This window comes from Lissotriton helveticus, chromosome 11, assembly GCF_964261635.1.
Source record: "Lissotriton helveticus chromosome 11, aLisHel1.1, whole genome shotgun sequence".
NCBI classification, from domain to species: Eukaryota; Metazoa; Chordata; class Amphibia; order Caudata; family Salamandridae; genus Lissotriton; species Lissotriton helveticus.
The window spans coordinates 232978061-232999689 of NC_136072.1; the positions used below are offsets into that span (position 1 = coordinate 232978061).

A 21629-nucleotide genomic window follows, 5' to 3' on the forward strand; every position below is an offset into this window, starting at 1 on the left:
AGAAATACTTGCTATAGCAAGGCAGAGTGATCAGCAATGTTGGATATATTTGGGAGCATTGTAACGGACAGGGAGGTGAGTTTTAGGTGAATGATTTAACCTCCCCAATCTAAACCCTAGATCAAACACCCTCCCCTCCCGCCATGGGAATTTGACAATGCTTTCCTGCCATTTCTCTGAAACGCTTTTCCATATTTGTGGTTTGTGTTTGTAAGCAGGAGCAATTTTGAACTTGCCCTTGTGGAGGAGGGGCTCGGTATTAGTTTCTGGTGGCTCTATAGAAAGGCTGCAACACCCACACCATTCTGCTATTTGAAATATAGGAGGTATGAGTAACTTATTCAAGGGACACAGTGTAAGAAAGTGCCCTTTTCAGCATGGTAATTCCCACTTTTTGCCTTGTGTTTGATGTGAATTCAACTGGAAGTGCAATGGGTTCCAGCTAACCAGACCCCTCAGTGTCACATCTCTTTTTCCAAACTGTACAATAGTTTCCCCCAATTGGCAATACCTTTAGTACCCTCTAAAACTCCCTAGTAAATGGTACCCCTTTAACTTAGGGCTTGAGGTACTAAAGAGGGTCCCTAAGGGCGGCAGCATTAATTGTGCCAGCCTAAGAACCCCCTCGCTGAGCTCATGCAAACTGCCACTGCAGGCATGCATGTCTTGGTGTGGACACAAGTGAAAACCTGACATGGCACACAGCCTGTGTGCCATGTCTGCCAACACTGCATGCAGTATAAGTACACCCCTACCGCAGGCCTTATCGCCCTAAGGGAAGGTGCACTATACTACATGTTAGGGCATATCTGCACGAGCAGGTATGCCCCTGTGCTGGTCAGTACCATTACTACGAGTACAAGTGATCAGGAAAGCCGTTTCGAGAGAATGTGCTGGACACTGGTAAACACAAGTTCCCCAGTTAGCTGATGGCTTCACTGACAACAGCGATGTTTGGTATGAAACCTCTTGTATTAATGAACCCACATTGATGCCACTGTTGAATTCAGTAATACATGCACACAGAGGGCACCTTAAAGATGGCCCCTGACAAACTATCAACCACTAGTGTGGTGACTGACTAGTTTTCGTCAGCCTGCCAACAGAGACAAGTTTCTGACCCCCAAGGGCGAGGGCCTTTGCTCTAAGGGGACCATAAATGGGCCTGCTCGGGCAGGGGATGTTTTCACCTCCTCCCACAGGATGCTCTGCGGATTAGCATTCCAAGGCCAGGGAGCTTTAAAGGGCCTACCGCCTTTGGTATGCAAATCTGGTTTCTCTCACAGAGAAGAAGCTGACTCCCTTTGTCTAGAGCCATTTGGCACCAGGAGAGGTGGGAAACTTAGCGAGTCTAATAGGCATGTCCACCTTCAGGCTAGTGCCACCCCTAAGGTGAGCTACCAAGGGTGGAGGCGACTTTTCAAAGTTAGCTATCTTGGTGATGGCAAAATCAGGTATTCTGGGACATAGGTATGATCACCTCCCCAAGAAGTGGTCATATAGGGGGCATAGTGACCCCAAGGGTAGGTAACCCATTGGCTACTATCCTAGACTACATCAATACCAGAGAAGCAGATCCTTCTGACAACAAGAAGGGCTGAAGAGCTGTGAAAGCAATAACTGCAGAAAAAGTAACTGATCTGGCACCAGCCCTGGCTCGCCCGTTCGCCTATTCTCGACAATTGCACCTAAGTTGCCTCATCCTGCAACCACTTATCCAAAGACACAGGAACTCCCGTAAACAGTGGGGCTGTTTCCCTGCATCTTGCAGGTACCAAAGACTGAGCTGTGAGGTTCCAAGACCGCAAAAGCAGGCAGAAGGAAGCACCCCTGCACCTGAGTCGCCTAGCCTGAGCTGAAGTGGGCCAACGGTGCTAACGCGGTCCCCCGAATCTCCAGGCTCGAAGCCCACCTGGGGTTACTCCGCTGTGAACTTCTCAATGCTGCCTGCAAAATCGGTTTATAGGTCCCATCTACCACGACAGCTCCCTGTGACTAAACCCCGGCACCTAAGGACACCTCAGCACCAGTTGCGGCTGGCCCGTGGAGAAGAGGTCCAAAGGTGTCCCCCAAGCATCGTGAGGTCTGAGCACCCCTGTTAGTTCAGCGTGACTGACCTCCCAGTCTGACTCTGCAGCCTTTGTCCACAAAGGCCAATAGCCATCGACCGGCATTGGGCACCTGACACTGTTTGGCACTACTGCAGCACCCAGACGCCCTCGTGCCACTAGAGGTGATCTGTTGCCTAGAACCTTGCCCCTTCACACCTCATGTGCCGGAGGTCAGTCTTGTAAGTTGCTGAAAAGAACTTGTATGTTGTATTTGTTTTTCCTTCCATAGGATAACATTGCAGCCTCTGAAAACTGTTGACTGTTTACTTGAAAGGATAATGTTACTTACCCTGTAAGCATCTATTTGTGGCATGTAGTCCTGTAGATTCACATGCTATGCATACTCCAGGCATTTAGTGTTGGGTCCAGAGTTGTGCAAGTTGTTTGAATATGTCTTTCAAGTCACAAGACCAAGTGACTCCTCCTCTTGGTGATATTGCACATGGGCATCAACTCCTTTGTTAGATTGTTTTCCCGCAGGTTGGTGAGAAAGGAGTGTAGGGTGTGTCCAAAAACAAAGATCTCCATGCTAAATGTAAAGGTCATATAAAAATGTAATGTAACTACAATGGCCACAAGGGTTCGGGGAGGAGGAAAGGCACATGTGAATCTTCAGCACTACGTGCCACAAACTGAAGCGAACAGGGTAGGTAACCTAATCAGTTTGATTGGCATATGTGGATGTAGATACACATGCTCTGCATAGACTATAAAACAGTTCCTCCTTAAAAGCAGTGGCTAGCCTGTGGGAGTTGCAGCTGTCTGGAAAAGGGTACGTAGCACTGCCTGACCTACATTGGCCTATAGTGTTTACTAAATGTGTGTGGGGTAGACCATGTACCAGCTTTACAAATTGTCGACAATGGGAATATTTCCTAAAAATGCCATAGTAGCTCCTTTTTAGGTCTCCCCTAGGCAGTGCTTGCACTGTCTCTTCGAGACATGCTGTATTCAGGATATGAAAGACAATGGTCCTAAACCTAGTTCAGATAAGGTTTGAATCTAAAATTCCTATTTGGCATATCAATATATCTCTGAGCCTCAGAGACCAGATTTATAGGCTCACAGTACTCAATACATTATTCACAAAATATAGGGAAAGAGTGCAACACAACATGACCTCGTCCAACATGTATTTATTCTCAGATGTCAAAATATTCTGACAATTAAGAGTCTTAGTTAAAAGAGGTTGCTCCAGGGGAAACGTGCAAATAAGGAAGAGTGCTCAGGTGTAAAGGGTGGTGAAAGGAATTCAATTAGGTGACAAGGAAAAGTTTTGTACATTCAGTATTGTGGACCAGTTGTAAATCACCGTCCTAACAGGCCTGGCCACATTCACACTAAGTATGTTCTGTTTTATGAACACGAGACCGATTGCATTTCCAATGCAATTGGTCTCACCAAAGAGTTGATTTGTGTTCCTGAAAGTTTTACTTCTATCTATGTAGAACTTCAGGGCTCTTTAACATCTAGGATATGAAGATCTTTCTACTACAGAATCAGGGTTAAGGAAAATAAAGGGAGCTCAATGGATTGATTGATACAAAATTGAGAGACTACCTGAGGTAGGAATTTGGGATTAGCAAGAAGAACCAGTTTGTCTCTATGTATTTGAAAGAATGTTTCTTCTAAGGTTAAGCCTAGAGCTTACTAAACAGTCTGAGTGAGGTAATGGCAACTGAGAATGTCACTTTCCAAGAAAGAAACTGAAGGGAACATGAGTAAAGAGGCTCAAAAGGGGGACCTATGAGTCTGGTTAGATCAATGTTAAGGTTTCAAGCGGGTGCTGGAAGAACCCGAGGATGAATTACTCTTTTTAGACCTTCCATAAAGGCCTTAATGACTGGAATTTTGAATAGTGATGGGTGTTGTCTGTTCTGGAGATAGACAGCCGCTGTAGCAAAGTATAACCTAATGGAAGCGTAGGCTAAATTATCCTTCTGCAAATGCAGTAGGTAGCAGGAAATATATTGCACTGTAGCTTTCATTGGCTCAATTTGTTTGGGTTGGCAGCAGTAAACAAAATAATTCCACTTTTAATCATTACGTGTTCTAGTTGTGGGTTTGCGTGCTTGTTTAAGAATGTTCATACATTCTTCAGGTAAATGAAGATAACCAAACCCTATGATCTCAGGAGTCAAATTGCTCAATTGAAAGCTTTGGCATCTTGGTGTCTGATTTGTCAATGATTCTGACAGAGAAAGTCTGACCTGTTGGGGAGCTTCCCGTGAGGAACCAATGTGAGATCAAACAGTGTTGTGAACCAGGGCTGACACGCCCAACAGAGCTACTAGAATCATAGTGAAAGATGTTTGCCTAAGTCTTCAAACCAGAAAGGAAAGGAGAGGGAGAGGTAAAAAATTGTAAGCAAATATCCAAGACCAACTCATTCATAGTGTGTTGCACTTGGGTAGTGGGTGTGGATACCTGAATGCAAAGTTTGGGCATTTTGCTTTTTAGTTGTAGAGAAAAGGTCTATTTGAGGAAAACCCTACTTTTAAAGTTGGGAAGGAGACTTGTGGGTTAAGTTCCAAGAGGCAACCATTCCTAGCAGACACATCAGTGCCAGAATTGTAACAGTTTTGTTTGGCTGGAACTGTGGTAGAGTTATCTGAAAGTTCTGAACTCAAGCGGTATTGGGATAAGCTAGTCCTAACTGTGTGTTGAGGATAGCCCTTAGGTAAGGTTGAATTTGGAGAGGTTGAAGATGACACTTGGGAATGTTTATTGTGAACCCTAGTCTGTGAAATAGATTCACTATCAATTAAGTGAATTATTAACACTGAAGGTGGGTACTGGCTTTGATGAGCCAATCATCCAGGCAGGAAAATACATAAATGTTTTGTCTGTGTAGGACTACTGCAACTACTGCCAAACATTTTGTGAAAACCCGAGGTGTTGTGGTCACCCTGAATGATAGAGCTTTGAATCGGTAACGTTTGCCTACTATGACAAATCTAAGGTATTTACGGTGTGTGGGGTGTATTGGTATATATAAGGAAGCGTCCTTTAGGTCTAGTGTAACCATAAAGTCACCCTGTTGGAGAAGTGGAATAACATCCTGTAGAGTAACCATGTGGCAATGTTCTGAGAGAACGTTTTGAATCACATGTCTGAGATCTAAGATTGGTCTTATTGGCCTGTCTTTTTTAGGAATGAGGAACTACAGAGTATACAACCAGTCTCTGCTGTTGAAGTGGGACAGGTTCTATAGCTCCTTTGAGAAGGGCTTTAGACTTCTTGCTTGAAAAGTGTTAGATGATCTTGTTAAAACCTGAGAGTGTGTGGAGCGATATTGGGTGGTGTAGAAATGAGCTCCAGACAATAGCCATGTTAGATAATGTCCGGTACAGACTGGTCTGTGCTGATGGATTCCCAGACTGTGTTAGATGATCTTGTTAAAACCTGAGAGTGTGTGGAGCGATATTGGGTGGTGTAGAAATGAGCTCCAGACAATAGCCATGTTAGATAATGTCCAGTACCGACTGGTCTGTGCTGATAGATTCCCAGACTGGGTGGAGAAATTGTAGTCTGCCCCCGAAAGGTGTGGAGTGTTGATCCACACCTTTCGGGGGCAGACTACAATTTTTGTTGTTGGGAAATGGAGGGACCCGAGTGGTGGATTTGTATGCACCCTTGTAGCCTGAGCGATGAAAGGACCATCTGGAAGCTGTGGTCTGTAATGCTCCCATGACTTTAGCTGTGTCAGTGTCTCTTTTTATTTTGTCCAGGTGTTCTTTGTCGAAAGGCATATGGAGAACTCCCTGCTGGACATCTGGTTTGAAGCCAGAACACTTAAGCCATGCATGTCGCCTAAGAAGCAGGCTGGTATTGACAACCCAAGCAGCTGTATCCGCAGCATCTAGAACACATCGGATTGAGTTGTCGGTGATGGCCTGATCTTCTTTGAAAATTTGTTGTCCCCTTTTTCGGTGTTCTTCAGGGAGGTATTGTTGAGGTTCCTCCATTTCGTAACGATGAGCTCTGTCATAACGGACCAGAAGGGTTTGAGTATTGACAATACGCCAATGATTAGCAGCCGGTGCTGCAACTCTTTTCCCCGCTGCGTCTATCCGCCTACTTTCTTTTTCAGGTGGCGGAGTGTCTCCAGTATCCTGGCTATTTCCTCTTTTATGAGCTGTTGTGGCCACTATGGAGTCAGGTGGGACTTGATCCCCGATAAAAATTTTAGTCAGAAGGGGTTGCTTTTTATTTTTTGTCCACCCGTGGGTTGATAACTGGAGCATGGACTAGCTCTTTAAAAATATCTTCTGAATGCTTCAGAATGCCAGGAAGCCAGAGTAGATAATGTGTATCCCTATGCGTGGAAGATGGGGCGTCAAACAAAACTTCCTGTTCCAAAGAATCTTTGTGAAGATCAACATTGTAGAATGCAGCTGCCCTGGCAATGACTTGTTGGTAAGAATTGGCCCCTTCTGGAGGGGAGGGACTAGCAGGATACAAATCTGGGTCGTTAGGGGAAGGGCATCAGGGTTTTATGCATCCCATTGGTCAGGGGCCCCTAATGGCCCTTATAACCCTCCATCATCTGTACCTAGTGACCCTGGAGGTGTAGCATCAAGTGGGTTATGTGTTGGAGAGGTAGGAGGTGAAGGAGGGGGTGGAAGTGGTAGTGGGGAAGAGGAGGAGGTGGTGGTGGTGGAGGGTGAAGTGTAGGACTGGTGGCTTTGTCTTTCATCTTCCTCTTTTGAGGGATAGGGCTGTCCAGTGCTTCTTGGTAGGAGAGCCCCTTTTTGGTGTGGGAGAAGCAAGGATCCATCAAGTACCTTCCTGGATTTCGATTTTCCATTGTTAAATGTCCATTCGCATGGTAATAGGTTCGACCAGAGACATGGAAGCTGATGAAGATTTGGAAGGTTTCAGCTCCAAATATTTCAGAACCGAGGGTTTCAGTGTGAATCAGTTTTTTTTGGTCGGCACCGATGTTGATGTGATTGGTTGCTGGATCTGTCCCGAAGGGCGTTCTTGTTATTAGATTTTGGCTCCGACCTAGTGTGGGGCGATCGAAGCAATCTTTTGCATCCGACAATAGCCCGAAAGTAGTGGCGGCCTGGTGACCTCTGAATGTGAGTGTTTGGAGGCGTGCATGGGTGTTGGAGCTGGCTCAGTGGAAATGGTTCTCGTGCGCTGACCTGATTTATACTCATTTCCATATCGATCTCCTCATTGGCGCCAGAGCTTTCATCAGGAGAAAAGATCCCCTATACCTCCTCCAATGCTGGTTCCTCCTGGGCATGTCCTTACCAAAAATGTTAGGGTGTCATCAACACTTCTGCGAGACATTTTCAACCGACGCCCCCTTCGATCCTGAAGAGTCTTTTTGGACTAAAAAGACTTACACATGCCGCAGTCAGCCTCACAATGGTCCAGAGAAAGACACAAGTTGCACACTAGGTGTTGGTTGGTGTGCCGATATTTCGCATGACAGCGCGGGCAAAACTTAAAGGGTGAGTGCTCCATCAGAAAGGCATCCTCAATGGAAAATATGTGCACCGTGGTGTAGGCCTGAGACAGAGACGGCCTGAAGGGTGGTTGAGCGAAGCCTGAGCCAACGAAATTTGAAAGCAGCGCTAAATAGATACTAAATAGAACCGAAGACTCGCACTGAACAGAGTTGACACACAGAGCAGAGGCAAACACATCCAAACCCAATGGAGGAGCAAAAACAATCTAACAAAGGAGTCAATGCCCATGCGCAGTATCACCGAGAGGAGGAATCACTTTGTCTCGTAACTAGAAAGACTTCTTCGAAGAAAAACAACTTGCACCTAACACTAGATGGGAGGAATATGCAGAGCATTTCAACAGCCACACATGCTTACGAACAAATATTTCTCTTGAAAAATGTACTAACCTGACGATATTGATTCTGGTGCGTAAACATATATAAAGATACGTGTTATTTTTTTAATTGGTGTGGATCTCCTTCTTGAGCTGTGTGCATAATTTATTGACTATTGTGTGTATTTGCAGATGTCGAACACTCCTCTATGATAAGCTGAAGGCTGATCAACCACACTTCCCCCTAAAAGAGCCCCTTGAATTGCTAGAGCAAGCCCATGTTCACTCGTAAGGGAATACCCAGGCTCTTTGCCTGGTACATCTTGTTTTGATATACTACATAAATGTTCTCCCTCGAATGAGAAAAAAACCTCAAAGACCTGTTGGCATATATAGGTCCGAGGACAAGAGAGGGTAGTAGTGCACCTATACAAAGAACTATAATACCTGTCATGGGGCACAGCTGCAGTGTCTGATACTTGAAAAAAACCAAGAAAAACTATTTTTTTAATAACCAAATGACTTGGCAACTGAAAAACTTTACCAACTGCAACACAAAAAGGGTGGTACACTTGATAACTTGCCCGTGTAACCTAAAATATGTGGGTATGACAACCAGATAGATAAAACCAAGACTATGTGAACATCGCAGAAGTTTAAGGTGTGGCTTTGCGACCACTATGATGTCAACCCACTAAATAGAGAAAAAATATACAACATGGATTACCAGTGGGTCATCCTAGAACACATACATGAAGTTGTGGATTCCAACTCAAGACTGCTTGAAAGGAAACAATGATGGGTCTTTAAACTCAAAACGCATACAGATGGCTTCAATGATAATACTCTGTGGGGCCAATTCACCAGATGAACACTAAGCATCATGAAAATATAACCAAGGGTCCTTTCTCGTACATCACAGAGCCCCTGTCACTAGGCCCGGTACAGATACCAGTACATTGATAGTATAATCATCTGTAAACCTCCCCTTCATTGTTTCCTCAGCACCCTCTATAATCATGTACATTATGAGTTGGGTTTGGGGAGACGGATGTGGTATGCACCCTATGAACATCAATACCCAAACTGTACTGGGTGCCACCCCTCTCTCTCCTTTTTATAACTCCTTTTATAATCATGTTTTTACCTTTCCAGTTAAGGATACACCTTGGCACATTTAAGATCACATCATGTGAAACAACTCCCCTACCCGTTTTTTCCTATCACAGGTTAAGGGACACCCCCCCTTTTTTCATACTATGAAACTTGGGTTGCCAACCTTCCTACAGGCTAATGGAACCATACGAGAGGTTCAGTTTGAGACAGCCATTTTGTCTTGCCAATGTGTGGGCTAGTTGCTCTGACAACACAAGAAAGCATTGTTCAGATGCCTGTCTCTGGATTTAATTACGCGACGTCCACCGCTTGAGTAAGATGCGGTCCCCAGTGGTGGAACTAAATAGGCTGGCAGAGGTAGAATTTGGGGTCGTAAGCACGGCCTTAACTTTATCGCTGGATTCTTTGGGTAATTTAACAATGGTTTTCCTGTCTTTCTGATCATAATAATTAGTTTCCGAAGAGTATGACAACAAGTTCACCTTTCCCCGGAGGAACCACGAGGCATTGTATAGACGTCTTATATGTATGTGGTGTATTTACACAAGTGCTCTTCTCCCTTTTTAAAGAAAACTTTACGTACCATTCTGACATAACCATTTGGAATACAGAATGTTTGGCTTATTTAAGGGGTTCCCCTGGGAACTGCACTAGATGTGTTCGCATAGAAACTTGATTGCACGTTTATTCACTTGGAGGTGCACACATAAGGATATTGATATATTCTGAAACAAAGGAAGGCATGTCCACACAGCCACAGGGCTGCTTTTTACCTCTCCACTTTTATTTTCACATATTTACTGAATAATTGCCAATAAGGTGAATCACCAACAAGGCGGTGATTGTATACATTTCATCTGGTAAATTTTAAAATATTGGATAATCCATATAATGTTTATGGCACTCTATAATGTATGCTTTTATGATTTTGTTTTAAAAAAAGAATTGAATTGAATAAAGCTTTATTGAATTTGTATACATTTCATTAAGCATGCACGTTTTTATGCATATAGTATAAATAGCAGTTGTGCGCCCAGAGAGGTAGTTTCCCTAGATCCTGATGAAAAGCCAATAGGGGTACGGCTGGAAACATGTTGATCTTGTAGGAAAGCAGACTAATGATTTCTCTCTCCTACTTACCCCCTTATTAAAACAAACCGACTAGGGGTCAGATTCAATTAGTCATATCCACTAGCCAGGTATTTTTAAACTTCACTCTACACTAAAGCCCCCACTCCTATTTCTCAAGCATCCTCTTTATCATTATACAAAAAGTGTTCCCACGTAGTTCATAGGTTGCAACATGCCTCGTTACGCAGCGGAACAGGATGGACCCGATGATTACGCTTGCCATCAAGGGGTAACCCTGTTGGGTGAGGGTTTCACAAGAAAACTGTAGTTTTCTCCAGTGGAGGGTCGACCTTCTAAACACAGCTAGGTTCTAGTTTTGTGTAAAGATTTAACATGGAAGATGAACCTAGCATTTCCTCTCACTCGGTCTTGTTTTTGGTACATACTACATAAAGAGGCAGCTTCCTACACACAGGATTAATGTATACTTCAAAAATCAAGGAGCACACTGATCTATTGCAGGCAATGCACCTGATGAATTTGGAAGAGGAAACATTGAGAAGGAGGAGGAAGGACCAAGACTGCAGCAGAAAATACTCATCAGAAGTTAGGGGTGTCCAGATTTGGATCGAACCTGGGGTGTCATTGACAGCATGCAAAGAGCATACAGAGGAGTCAGGGAAGTTTGCTTTGAATAGTGAAATATCAGCCTGTTGACTGTTCTTTCAATATATGCCCCAAACACTACGAAAGCCAATGTTTGAGACAGCCTTGCACTCTTGCCTGTGATGGTGGTCCACATGCCATTGATGATGAAAAGAGACTTTAACTGTGTGATGGACAAACTACTGGACAGGTCTAAGCCCTCAGAGTAGGGAACAGTGATAGGTACGAAGATAAGGAATCTGAGAGGAATCATGGAATGCTGGAGTTTGACTGATGTGTGTAGGGAGGTGTATTTGAGGGCTAGTAAATACTACCATCTTGCCCCATGTATAATCTTCATACATGATTGTACATGATTCTCTGCACATAACCCTTACGTTATAATTTCACACATGCTGGTTCATGTAAAAAATAATGACCAGCATTTTAGTGTATATTTTACTATCAGGGTTGAATAGAGATATTGGGTGCTTATTTTTAGGCTCTTTTGGGTCCTTTGCATCTTTCAGGATAGGAATAATTGTTGCTTCGGTTGCTGTGCTTTTAAGAGCACCAGAGTCTGCAAAGTGGGCAAAAAGGTTCTCAAGTGGATGAATTAGGACAGGACCCCAACTACAAAGGAATTAGTCGGAATCCTCAAACAAATCTCAATACACTTGAGATGGGCCGGGACACAATTTATCTGATGAGCCAATACCTCCCCTAACCAACACCTCCGATTAAATGACCAAATGAAAACAAAATCTGGAAAAATACTTCACAAATATATGTTCCCCCCGAAACCTTGATAGAAAAGATTCAAACTACAATAACAAATCACAAATTATAATGAAGGACAAACAACATCAATTTTTCTCAACAATATCAGGGTGTCATCCCCTCCCTAAAAAGCCTGTCCCACGATACTCACCCCTCTACTCTCCTTACTTTGTTTTATCTCCTTACTTTTATATAGTTTGTTCAGGGTTTTCGCTCTCTTTTTGGAATACATTGTTAATATTTTGTATGGGGGCTCATATATGTGCTATAATGTACTTAACCATTATTTAACCATGGTATGCCTGTACTGGATATATAATTACCTAATATTAACTGCACCTTACCGTTTTTCAATGATTAGCTCTTCAACATACAATAACATTTCTTTGAAATTAAAAAAATCAGCCATGCTGAATAACTAGGTAAAATGATTTCAGATCATAAACTCTTGACATTGGTCCCTGTGTGGGAACACACTCTATGTACATCCCGAATTGGAGGTTATAGGTGGGAGCCCTACACGACGTAGCTTATCGGTATAAAGAAGGGAATCCATTGTCTAATACATTGTCTAATACAGGGTCACTGAGGGTTGTACTAATTAAATTCAGATGTTAATAAACAGGACCAGCAATAAAGACCTCAAAAGGAGTCTGTAAGGTATTGAATAAAGAAATTGAAAAATGAGATAATGAATCAACCTCCAACATAAACAAAGGTTCAATGTGAATTAACATTTGAACGGCTCAGAGCTATTCACTGCTGCACGCATGTTGCCAAACAAACATGAAATAGAGAAATCTGGATGCCTACCAGCAGATTTAGCAAGTGCAGAGGCACAACATACTCCAAAAGCGAGCCTAACTGGACAATGGCCCACACTCAGTCAGCTTTTATTGCAGTGTTTGCTGGGTTATTACTTTGTGCTGTATTACCAAGCCACTGATTTAATCTGCTTCACATAAATTGAATGCATCATGTGTAAAATGTCCTATCATACCAGCCACTGGTAAGATCCTTGGGTAGTGATTATGTTCCGTCTGAGTTTTAGGTCGCCTTCTTAGATCATCTCAGACTAAGACTGTTTGACATTTATAAAGAAGCCAGAAACGAGAATGCATAGCCACATAGAATCAGGGAGGCAGTAATGGTAGTTCCACCTAAATATCGCTGCAACGCATTGGGTGTCACCTTATATTCAGAAGGATTACAAGTAAAGAGCTATTTACAGCACCTGATAAATAACAATACCCTGGGGTTTGTTATTTATCGGGTGAGATAAAGAGAACACATTAGGAGTTATTCGGGCAATAACATGTAGATTTTGGTGTTTAACACACATTAATCTGCACAGTACGGTACATACAGATTTTTCCCTGTTAAATTTCAGCAGGTTTTACCCACCAAAATCTAACAAATGTTGGGGTATTTAATGCATACAATACTTATATGATGTGTTCAATAAAGCCAAACTCGTAATCTGGGGATTACGCATGGGATGGAATTAACCTCCCATTTTGTAATCAGGGCCTTTGTTTTTTCAAAGTTCAACCTGAATAGCCACATATTGGATAGAATTCTAGCCGCCAGACTGTGGAGGATTCTACCTACACTGGTGCAACAGGATCCAAACATCTTTGTGTCAGAAGGAAGCACATTGCCATATATTCAATGATTATTTCGTATACTGGAGAAGACTGTTGGCCTCCACTTGATCTGGAGAAGGAATTCGATACACTAGGATGTGACTATGCTTGAAGTGTTGAGGGCCATGAATTTAGTGATGGTATCCTTGCCCGGATTCAACATGTGTACTGTGACTGTGTTTGGTGGGTTAATTTTGGGCACTTAGGGGGTACAGAGAGGAACTAGTTTAGTCTGTCCTCTCTGCCCTCAGCTGCTAGCCCTGCAAAAGAGCCACTGTTCAACACTATGTGAATCTAAAAGATGAATATGGTCTACAATTAGACGGCAAGTAAAATGCTATGTCTTTACATGTGGATGGTATACTCTTGTTAGTAAGGGACCAGGACTGCAGCAATGGTTTCCAAATTGGAGGAGTTTGAGGTGGTGTCGGGTCTGTCAATGAGTAATAGTAGATTCTGTATTTTCCCTTATGGAGTCACTCCTAAACACATGGGGTGTGACATGACAATATAGCACTGAAGAGGAGTGAAATTATTATTAGGTATATAGGCATACACAAGTGGTAATTGACAGGAATATCCTACAAACCGTGATGGTAATAGAGAAGCTAATATTTGTTTGGAAAAAATGACCACCATCAGTGGCAGACAGGGTTGCACCCTCTAAAATGATAATTTTACCCAGGTTGCTCTATTATTCCACTAGCATACTGGTGGCTTTTCCACACATAAATTTGAGACAACTACAAACAATGCCAGGCGACTGATGGGGGGGTGGCAGAGGCAGAAATACAGATTCTGATTACACAAGGTGGATTTGGTGCCCTATACTTTGAGACAGATTTCTCAGCTGCCCAACTGCAGTGGGTGATGGACTAGCTCCCTTTGACTTGCTCAAGTGAAACCAGATATTGCAGCCAGACTATTAGGGACAGTAGAACATACATTCTTGTGACTCAAGCTAATGGTTGGGGGAACAGTTACATCTCACTTTTGACCTAGCTTCGACCTCAGGTCAAGTATATGGAGCAAGTCAAAAAACCTGTTTCACAGACCTCCACAACGTCACTCCGAATCATATAGTCGATCATGGGCATATGGGGTCTTCTGAATATCTACTTTTTGCAAAAGTCAACCACATGCATCTTCTATGGTGAGGGCCTGGGCTCCTTACATTACAATTTCCTGTTGGGCTTTAAATAGAGAGAATTTTACCCAGAACCAATCAAAAAATCTACAATTTGCCTTATCTGGGATAGCAAGGATGGTCTACAAGTGACCCAATAATATCTGTCTAGAGATCTCTGATGCTTGGCCAAATGCAGTGCTCAACGTCTACAGCAGTTAGGTGACATCCTCTCTTAACATGAAGTCCAGTTTATTATCCCAACTGTTAAATTGTAAGCCAAGGGCTTAGTTCAGGAGCCATTTGCTACATGAACCCATACACTGATAATACAGCAAAACTTAAACTAGCCAAAAGGACCTCAATTTGTCTGAACAAAGAAACAGATTCCATAAATGGCCATGAGAGAGGATGATCAAAGCTTTGCATATACCTGAAGTTAACTACTTTGATTTGTGGACCACTGTGCTGAAAAACATATCTATAAGAGTTAGTTTCCTAGCATCAGGCCCAAAATATATCTACAAATCTTTTTTTTAGTTGTGCAATATTACTCCCATTCACCAGTTCCAAGAACTTCTATTTGAAAACCATGACGAGTTTTTTTTCCTTTTTCTTTCTTTATTAATTATAACAACTTTAATATCTTCCTAAAATAAAGAGGTCAAGTCCATCTGGGTCTCAAATCGAGGACAGCAGAAACTTTACAATGTGGTTGACAGCACTTACCATTTCAAGGGTCTCTATTATTCATCCTGACTCTTCCCAATCAGCTTATGGAATTACTCAGGCAGAAAAGCTTCCACAGCATGTTATTTTGCCATGGATTATCTCTTACATTTATTTCATAGAGGGTCCAATTGAAGGTGCTTGCCTTGAGGAAGGAATCCATGCCCGTTCTATCAAAGACAGCCTTTGCTCCATTCTTATACAGACAAATGTAACAAGGCAGGCACAAATACCACCCCTGCCGTTTAACCACTCAGTAAGCTCTATTTTCTGGGAATACACTCATGGTATAATATCCAGCTTGGAGAGAATGTTCCATTGAATGTTTTGCCTGATCCATTCTTGCAACAAAGCACTGTTCCATGGGTTACTGCTCAGTCTCAACATCAACACTAATTGCCCAAACTGATTGTAACATAATGATTTAACAGAATATTTTTCACTATTTCAGATTTTATCTTCAAAAAGGGTTTTCAAAATAAACAGAATAATAGTTGGAGAGTGTAATGCACTCTAGCTCAATACCTGGACTCTTCCTTCAGCTGCAGAGAAAACGGTAGCGCATTCCTGAAGCTCTCGTCCTTGAACGTGTATTCCAAAGAAACTTCAGCAGTGGTTGAGTGATCAATCTACACAACACAAAGAGTAAAAGACAGGAGGAGAAAAAGAGGGTAAGAGTGACAAACATAATGCAAGAGTTTCACTAAGCACTAACATCAAGCTCAGATTGAGCTGTTTTCCATGGAACTCTGCACCAACATTAGTATCAGGATGCTTTACATCAGACAAGCACAAAGACACATTTTAAATGTGACAAGGAGTCAAAACTAGCCAGGTAGATGGATTAAGTCAGAAATATCAATGAGAAAAAAACACATCTCATAAATAGTTGGAATCTGTGGGCAGAAATATATAGAAACAAATATCTTTCACACAAACATTAAAGGATTCCTGCAAAAATAAAGGGAAGGAAATTAATGGATGCAGTGTTTCCTTCTGAACCCCACACTTCCTCCATCCAAGGTAAAGTCAATGACTGGACGACACTTCAACACCCTAGAGCCTTTTTCATACTTAAAACATTTTCAATTAAAAGAAGTGGTAGCGTCAATCATGGGGTGCACTACTATGAGATGTGTCTAGTGACATCTTAATTGATGGATGAAGGGATTGATGATGCAGTGTGTGGTGGTTGAGGTATAGAAGTAGCCAGGTATATTGAGGCATATATTTTTCTGCAAGGGTTCAAGAAAAATAAAAGCTGCTGCACAGCTGTCTATAAACTCACCTTTCCTTTCAACTGTGCATAAAGAATTGACCTCTGACCACTAAAGATGGCATTAGGGAGGTGAGAGAGGAGCAATGACTCCACACCATTTGGAAGCGTCCACTTCAAAGACACATCTTTCACCACAGGCTGTAAAGAACATTTCAAGGTCTGAAGCACCTGCACAAGAGCAAAATAATAATATGTAATTACTTGAGAGAAGGAATGAAGATTGACCCCAGGACACCCCCCATGCCGCAAGGCTCGCCAGCTGTGCCCCCTCGCTGCTGCTCATTCTCCCTGCTCCGATCTTGCCTCATTTTCGTGCTCTCTGTGATTATACTTTTACTTGTGATTGTACTTCTGTTTTTCTACTTCTGTTTTAATAGATAGTGCGCTTTTCGTTTTTCACGGTACCCTCTGGTGTGCCCCCACCCGCTCCCCGCCGCTGCTCCCTCGCAGCCCCGCCCCCTTTTCATTTCTGTACCCCATTGGCCGCCCCGCTCCGGCCTCTCAGCTATTTTCCCTCCCACTTGGCCTCATATGGAGCCCGCGCGGCGCAGGCGAGTGTGACCTGACCCCAGGACACCCCCCACGGCTCGCCAGCTGTGCCTCCTCGCTGCTGCTCGTTCTCCCTGCTCCGTTCTTGCCATATTTTCGTGCTCTCTGTGATTACATTTTTACTTGTGATTGTACTTCTGTTTTTCTACTTCTGTTTTAATAGATAGTGCGCTTTTTGTTTTTCACGGTACCCTCTGGTGTGCCCCCACCCGCTCCCCGCCGCTGCTCCCTCGCGGCCCCGCCCCCTTTTCATTTCTGCACCCCATTGGCCGCCCCGCTCCCGCCTCCCAGCTGCTCCTCCCTCCCACTTCGCCTCATATGGAGCCCGCGCGTACGCGCAGCGGGCGAGCCGATGGTGCGCCAAAGGCAAGCCCGTCCGCGCCTGGACCGCGCCCAGCGCCAGGACCCCTGGTCCCCGACGATGCCAGCCCACACGATGGACTTACGAAGCCGCCACCCTCAACGCACTCAAACCCGACCGGAATCCCGCCTGCTACCGAGCCACCCCGAACCGCACCCACAGACCCTTCACCTGTCAAGCTTGCAATTTTACCTCCCTCCGGACCTGCACCGCACCTGAAAGGCCTGGCACCAGCAACAACCACCTCAAGTGCATCCTGCTCAACACCCGCTCCGTTCACAGACACGCCATCGAACTTTGGAATCTGCTCGACACAACGTCCCCGGATGCCGCCTTCCTCGCGGAAACCTGGATGAACGCCTCCTCAGCGCCTGACATCGCCATAGCCATCCCGGACGGTACAAGATCACCCGGAGGGATCGCGTCAACCAGACCGGAGGAGGCATCGCCATCATCCACAGGAACACCATCCACATCACAAGCAACTCCGACGACACCTTCACCGCCGCCGAACACCTTCACTTCCAGATACACACCGACCCCAAGACCACCCTCAGAGGCACTATCATCTACAGACCCCCGGGACCACGCACACAATTAGCGAGGCCATCGCAGACTTCATCAGCCCGCACGCCCTCACCTCCTCTGACTACATCCTCCTAGGAGACTTCAACTTCCACCTGGAGAACAACAATGACAGCAACACCACCACCCTGCTGGACAACCTCGGACTCAAGCAACTGGTAAACACCCCCACCCACTACGCCGGCCACACGCTTGACCCCGTCTTCTCCTCCAGCAAACACATCTCCTTCAGCCACTCCACTGGACTTCATTGGACTGATCACAACTGCGTCCACTTCAGCTTCAGGAGAACCACGACCCACCACCACCCGCAACAGGTTCCCCGCAGGAGCTGGAGCAAGATCACCGCCGACCAGCTCACCACCTCCCTCAGCCAGAACCCTCCCGCCAGCACAACGGACCCCAACAAAGCCGCGCGCAACTTCACACAGTGGCTCACCAACTGCGCCAACGACCTTGCACCACTGAAGAACCCTCCCAGCAGACCCGGCAGCAAGAAAACCTTGTGGTTCACCAACGAACTCAAAACATCCAAGAAAAACTGCCGCACCCTCGAAAAAGCCTGGTGCCACGACCAGACTACAGAAAACATGACTGCCCTCAAGAACGCCACCCGCGCACACTACCAGCTGATCCGCACCACTAAAAGGACAACATTCAAAGAAGGACTGGACAACAACACCCACAACAGCAAGGAACTCTCCAGCATCGTTAAAGAGCTCTCCAACCCCAGCGCCGGAAACGACGTCACACCCTCGCAAGACCTCTGCGACTCACTTGCCTCCTTCTTCCACCGCAAGATCGCCGACATACACAACAGCTTCAGCGCACCGACCTCGCACCCAACCACCGAACCAACGCCCCCCACCACCACCCTCTGCAACTGGACACCCGTCAGCACCAAAGACACCACCCGCACGATGAACACCATCCACTCCGGATCCCCTACCGACCCCTGCCCCCACCACGTCTTCAACAAGGCCCACTCCATCATCGCACCCCAACTCCGGGACATCATCAACATCTCCTTCACCACCGCCACCTTCCCGGAGAGCTGGAAGCATGCAGAGGTCAGCGCCCTCCTGAAGAAACCGACAGCAGACCCCACCAACCTCAAAAACTTTCGCCCCATCTCGCTCCTCCCTTTCCCTGCCAAAGTCATCGAGAAGACCGTCAACAATAAGCTTGCCGCCTTCCTCGAGACCAACGGATCCCTCGAACCCTCACAGTCCGGTTTCCGAGCCAACCACAGCACCGAGACCGCCCTCATCGCAGCCACCGACGACATCAGATCCCTGCTTGACAACGGGGAAACAGCTGCCCTCATCCTCTTGGACCTCTCTGCAGCGTTCGACACAGTCTGCCACAGCACCCTAACACAGCGCTTCAGCAACATCGGAATCCAAGAGAAGGCACTGGAATGGATCATCTCGTTCCTCGCTGGAAGAACCCAGAGTCCGCCTCCCCCCGTTCGGATCCGCGGCCACCGAAGTGATCTGCGGCGTACCTCAAGGATCCTCGCTCAGCCCCACCCTCTTCAACGTCTACATGAGCCCCCTCGCAGACATCGCACGCCAACACAACCTCAACATCATCTCCTACGCCGATGACACCCAGCTGATCCTCTCCCTCACCAACGACCCGGCCACCGCCAGAGCCAACATACACGAAGGAATGAAGGACGTCGCCGAATGGATGAAGAACAGCCGCCTGAAGCTGAACTCGGACAAGATGGAAGTCCTCATCCTGGGATCATCCCCCTCCGCCAGGGACGACTCCTGGTGGCCCCCTGCCCTGGGCACCACCCCCAAGCCAACGGACCACGCACGAAACCTGGGCTTCATCCTGGACTCCTCCCTCATGATGACCAGACAAGTCAAAGCCGTCTCGTCATCCTGTTTCAACACCCTGCGCATGCTCCGAAAGATCTTCCGTTGGATCCCCACCAAAACCAGGAAGACGGTCACCCAGGCACTCGTCACCAGCCGACTGGACTACGGGAACACCCTCTACACAGGAACCACTGTCAAACTGCAGAAAAGACTCTAGCGCATACAGAACGCATCCGCACGACTCGTCCTGGACATCCTCCGCCACATCCACATCTCCGCCCACCTGAGAGACCTGCACTGGCTCCCCGTCAGCAAGAGGATCACGTTCAGACTCCTCACCCACGCACACAAGGCTCTCCACGACCTGGGACCCAATTACCTCAACAACCGCCTCACCTTCTACACACCCACCCGCCAGCTGCGATCGACCAGCCTCGCCCTCGTCACCGTTCCACGCATTCGCAGAACCACCGCCGGAGGAAGATCCTTCTCCTTCCTGGCGGCCAAAACTTGGAACTCCCTCCCCATCCACCTATGACTGACCCAGGACCATCTCTCCTTCAGGAGGCAACTCAAGACCTGGCTTTTCGAGCAGTAACAGACCCCTTCCCCCCCAGCGCCCGAGACCCTCCGGGTGAGTAGCGCGCTATATAAATTGTTGATTGATTGATTGATGCATGTACTTTTACCTAGAGATACTGTTAGAAAAATATACTAAAATAATTTTGAGTATGAAGACATTATTGTCTGTATACGTGAAATATTGCAGAGTATCAGTTCAGGGAAGGAGAATGCCTGAGATCGAAGAGGAAAGAAAAAGCAAAAGGTGTTAGAAAAAAACACTTTGTCCTATAAATAGATATATAGAAGAAAAGTAATTTCTGGTGTCAGGAGAGGCAAGACTTATTCTCCATCAAAGAGTCTCAGATCTTTCTTGCCAGCTGCAAAGCGTATCCCTTTGCAGGAGCTGATGGAGGGCTGCAGAGGAGACATCAGCCTAGACATTGGTCTGAAGTGATAATATGTGAAAAGGCAATAGACAGGACAGAGCAATATACAAAAACAGTACAGAGAATTGCAGTTTTCAAATCTAGGACATCACAGTGTTATCAGCACTTAAGGTTATCCAGTGACAAGCTTTATCACCGACTTCTTCCTGAACTCTGAGGTTCGGGACATGCTGCGACCTCTTTCCTCACAAGGGAGCACTTTTTTAAGGAAAAATGGTGTAGGATCTATAGAAGTTGATCTATAAAAATGCTTACGCGGAGTGATCACACTTAAGGTCCAAGGAGTGATAATATCTCCAACTAGCCCATTTCCCACTCGTTTTTAACCCCGACAGACGGGCTTGTGAAAAAATACTAATTTGGGCATCGCCTGACCAATTTTTTTTAGAGGTACTATTAACACAAGAAGAACCAAGTGTCTGAGGTCGGATATTGTTGTGTATAAACGAATCTTACAACCAGGCGCCTTCAGCAAATGCTTCTAATTCTCAGGTTATTGGGGCAAATATTCCCATATTTATCATGTTCTTTGAAGGTAATTTAAATTTAATCGATTTAAAGTGGAGTTTTATGCTTAAAATGTCCATTAGATTTAAACTTATTTCATTTTTCTTGGTATTCTTTTTGGCTTGTCGAAGAAGGTAGTAATACCTTCTAGCCAAATCAAGCGCAAATAATATTCAAAAGAAAATAAATAACCGAGAGTAAGGGAGGCAGACAGACAAGTTAGTGAGTTAGTTGGAAAGATTTTGCAAAATGAAGAGCAGGGCTAGATTGTTCACAAAAGATTAAGAGGTGCCTGGTATGTCTATCAATATATAAGCTTAATAGAAACAACAATCTCACCTTAGGTTGCATCCTCTCCTTCCCAGTGACAAACTCACATGTACCGTGACCTGCTCGAGCAATTCCTTTAATTAGAGCAGTAGATGCACCTTCTCCAATCCCAAATGCAAAACATCTGCAAAACAACAGAAAAACATATCA

General features: G+C 45.2%; 1 protein-coding gene across 2 annotated transcripts in view; it reads right to left on the bottom strand.

Moving 5' to 3' along the window:
- The window catches only part of LOC144792790 (von Willebrand factor A domain-containing protein 5A-like), a 305281-nt gene that overhangs the window by 172426 nt on the left and 111226 nt on the right, over nucleotides 1–21629 (bottom strand). For both annotated transcript variants that reach the window (XM_078667987.1, XM_078667986.1), the window contains exons 11-13: nucleotides 21489–21603; nucleotides 16315–16473; nucleotides 15552–15655 (exon numbers count right to left, since the gene is read on the bottom strand). In XM_078667987.1, the coding sequence (XP_078524113.1) occupies nucleotides 15552–15655; nucleotides 16315–16473; nucleotides 21489–21603 (378 nt within the window). The remainder of the gene's footprint in view (nucleotides 1–15551; nucleotides 15656–16314; nucleotides 16474–21488; nucleotides 21604–21629) is intronic.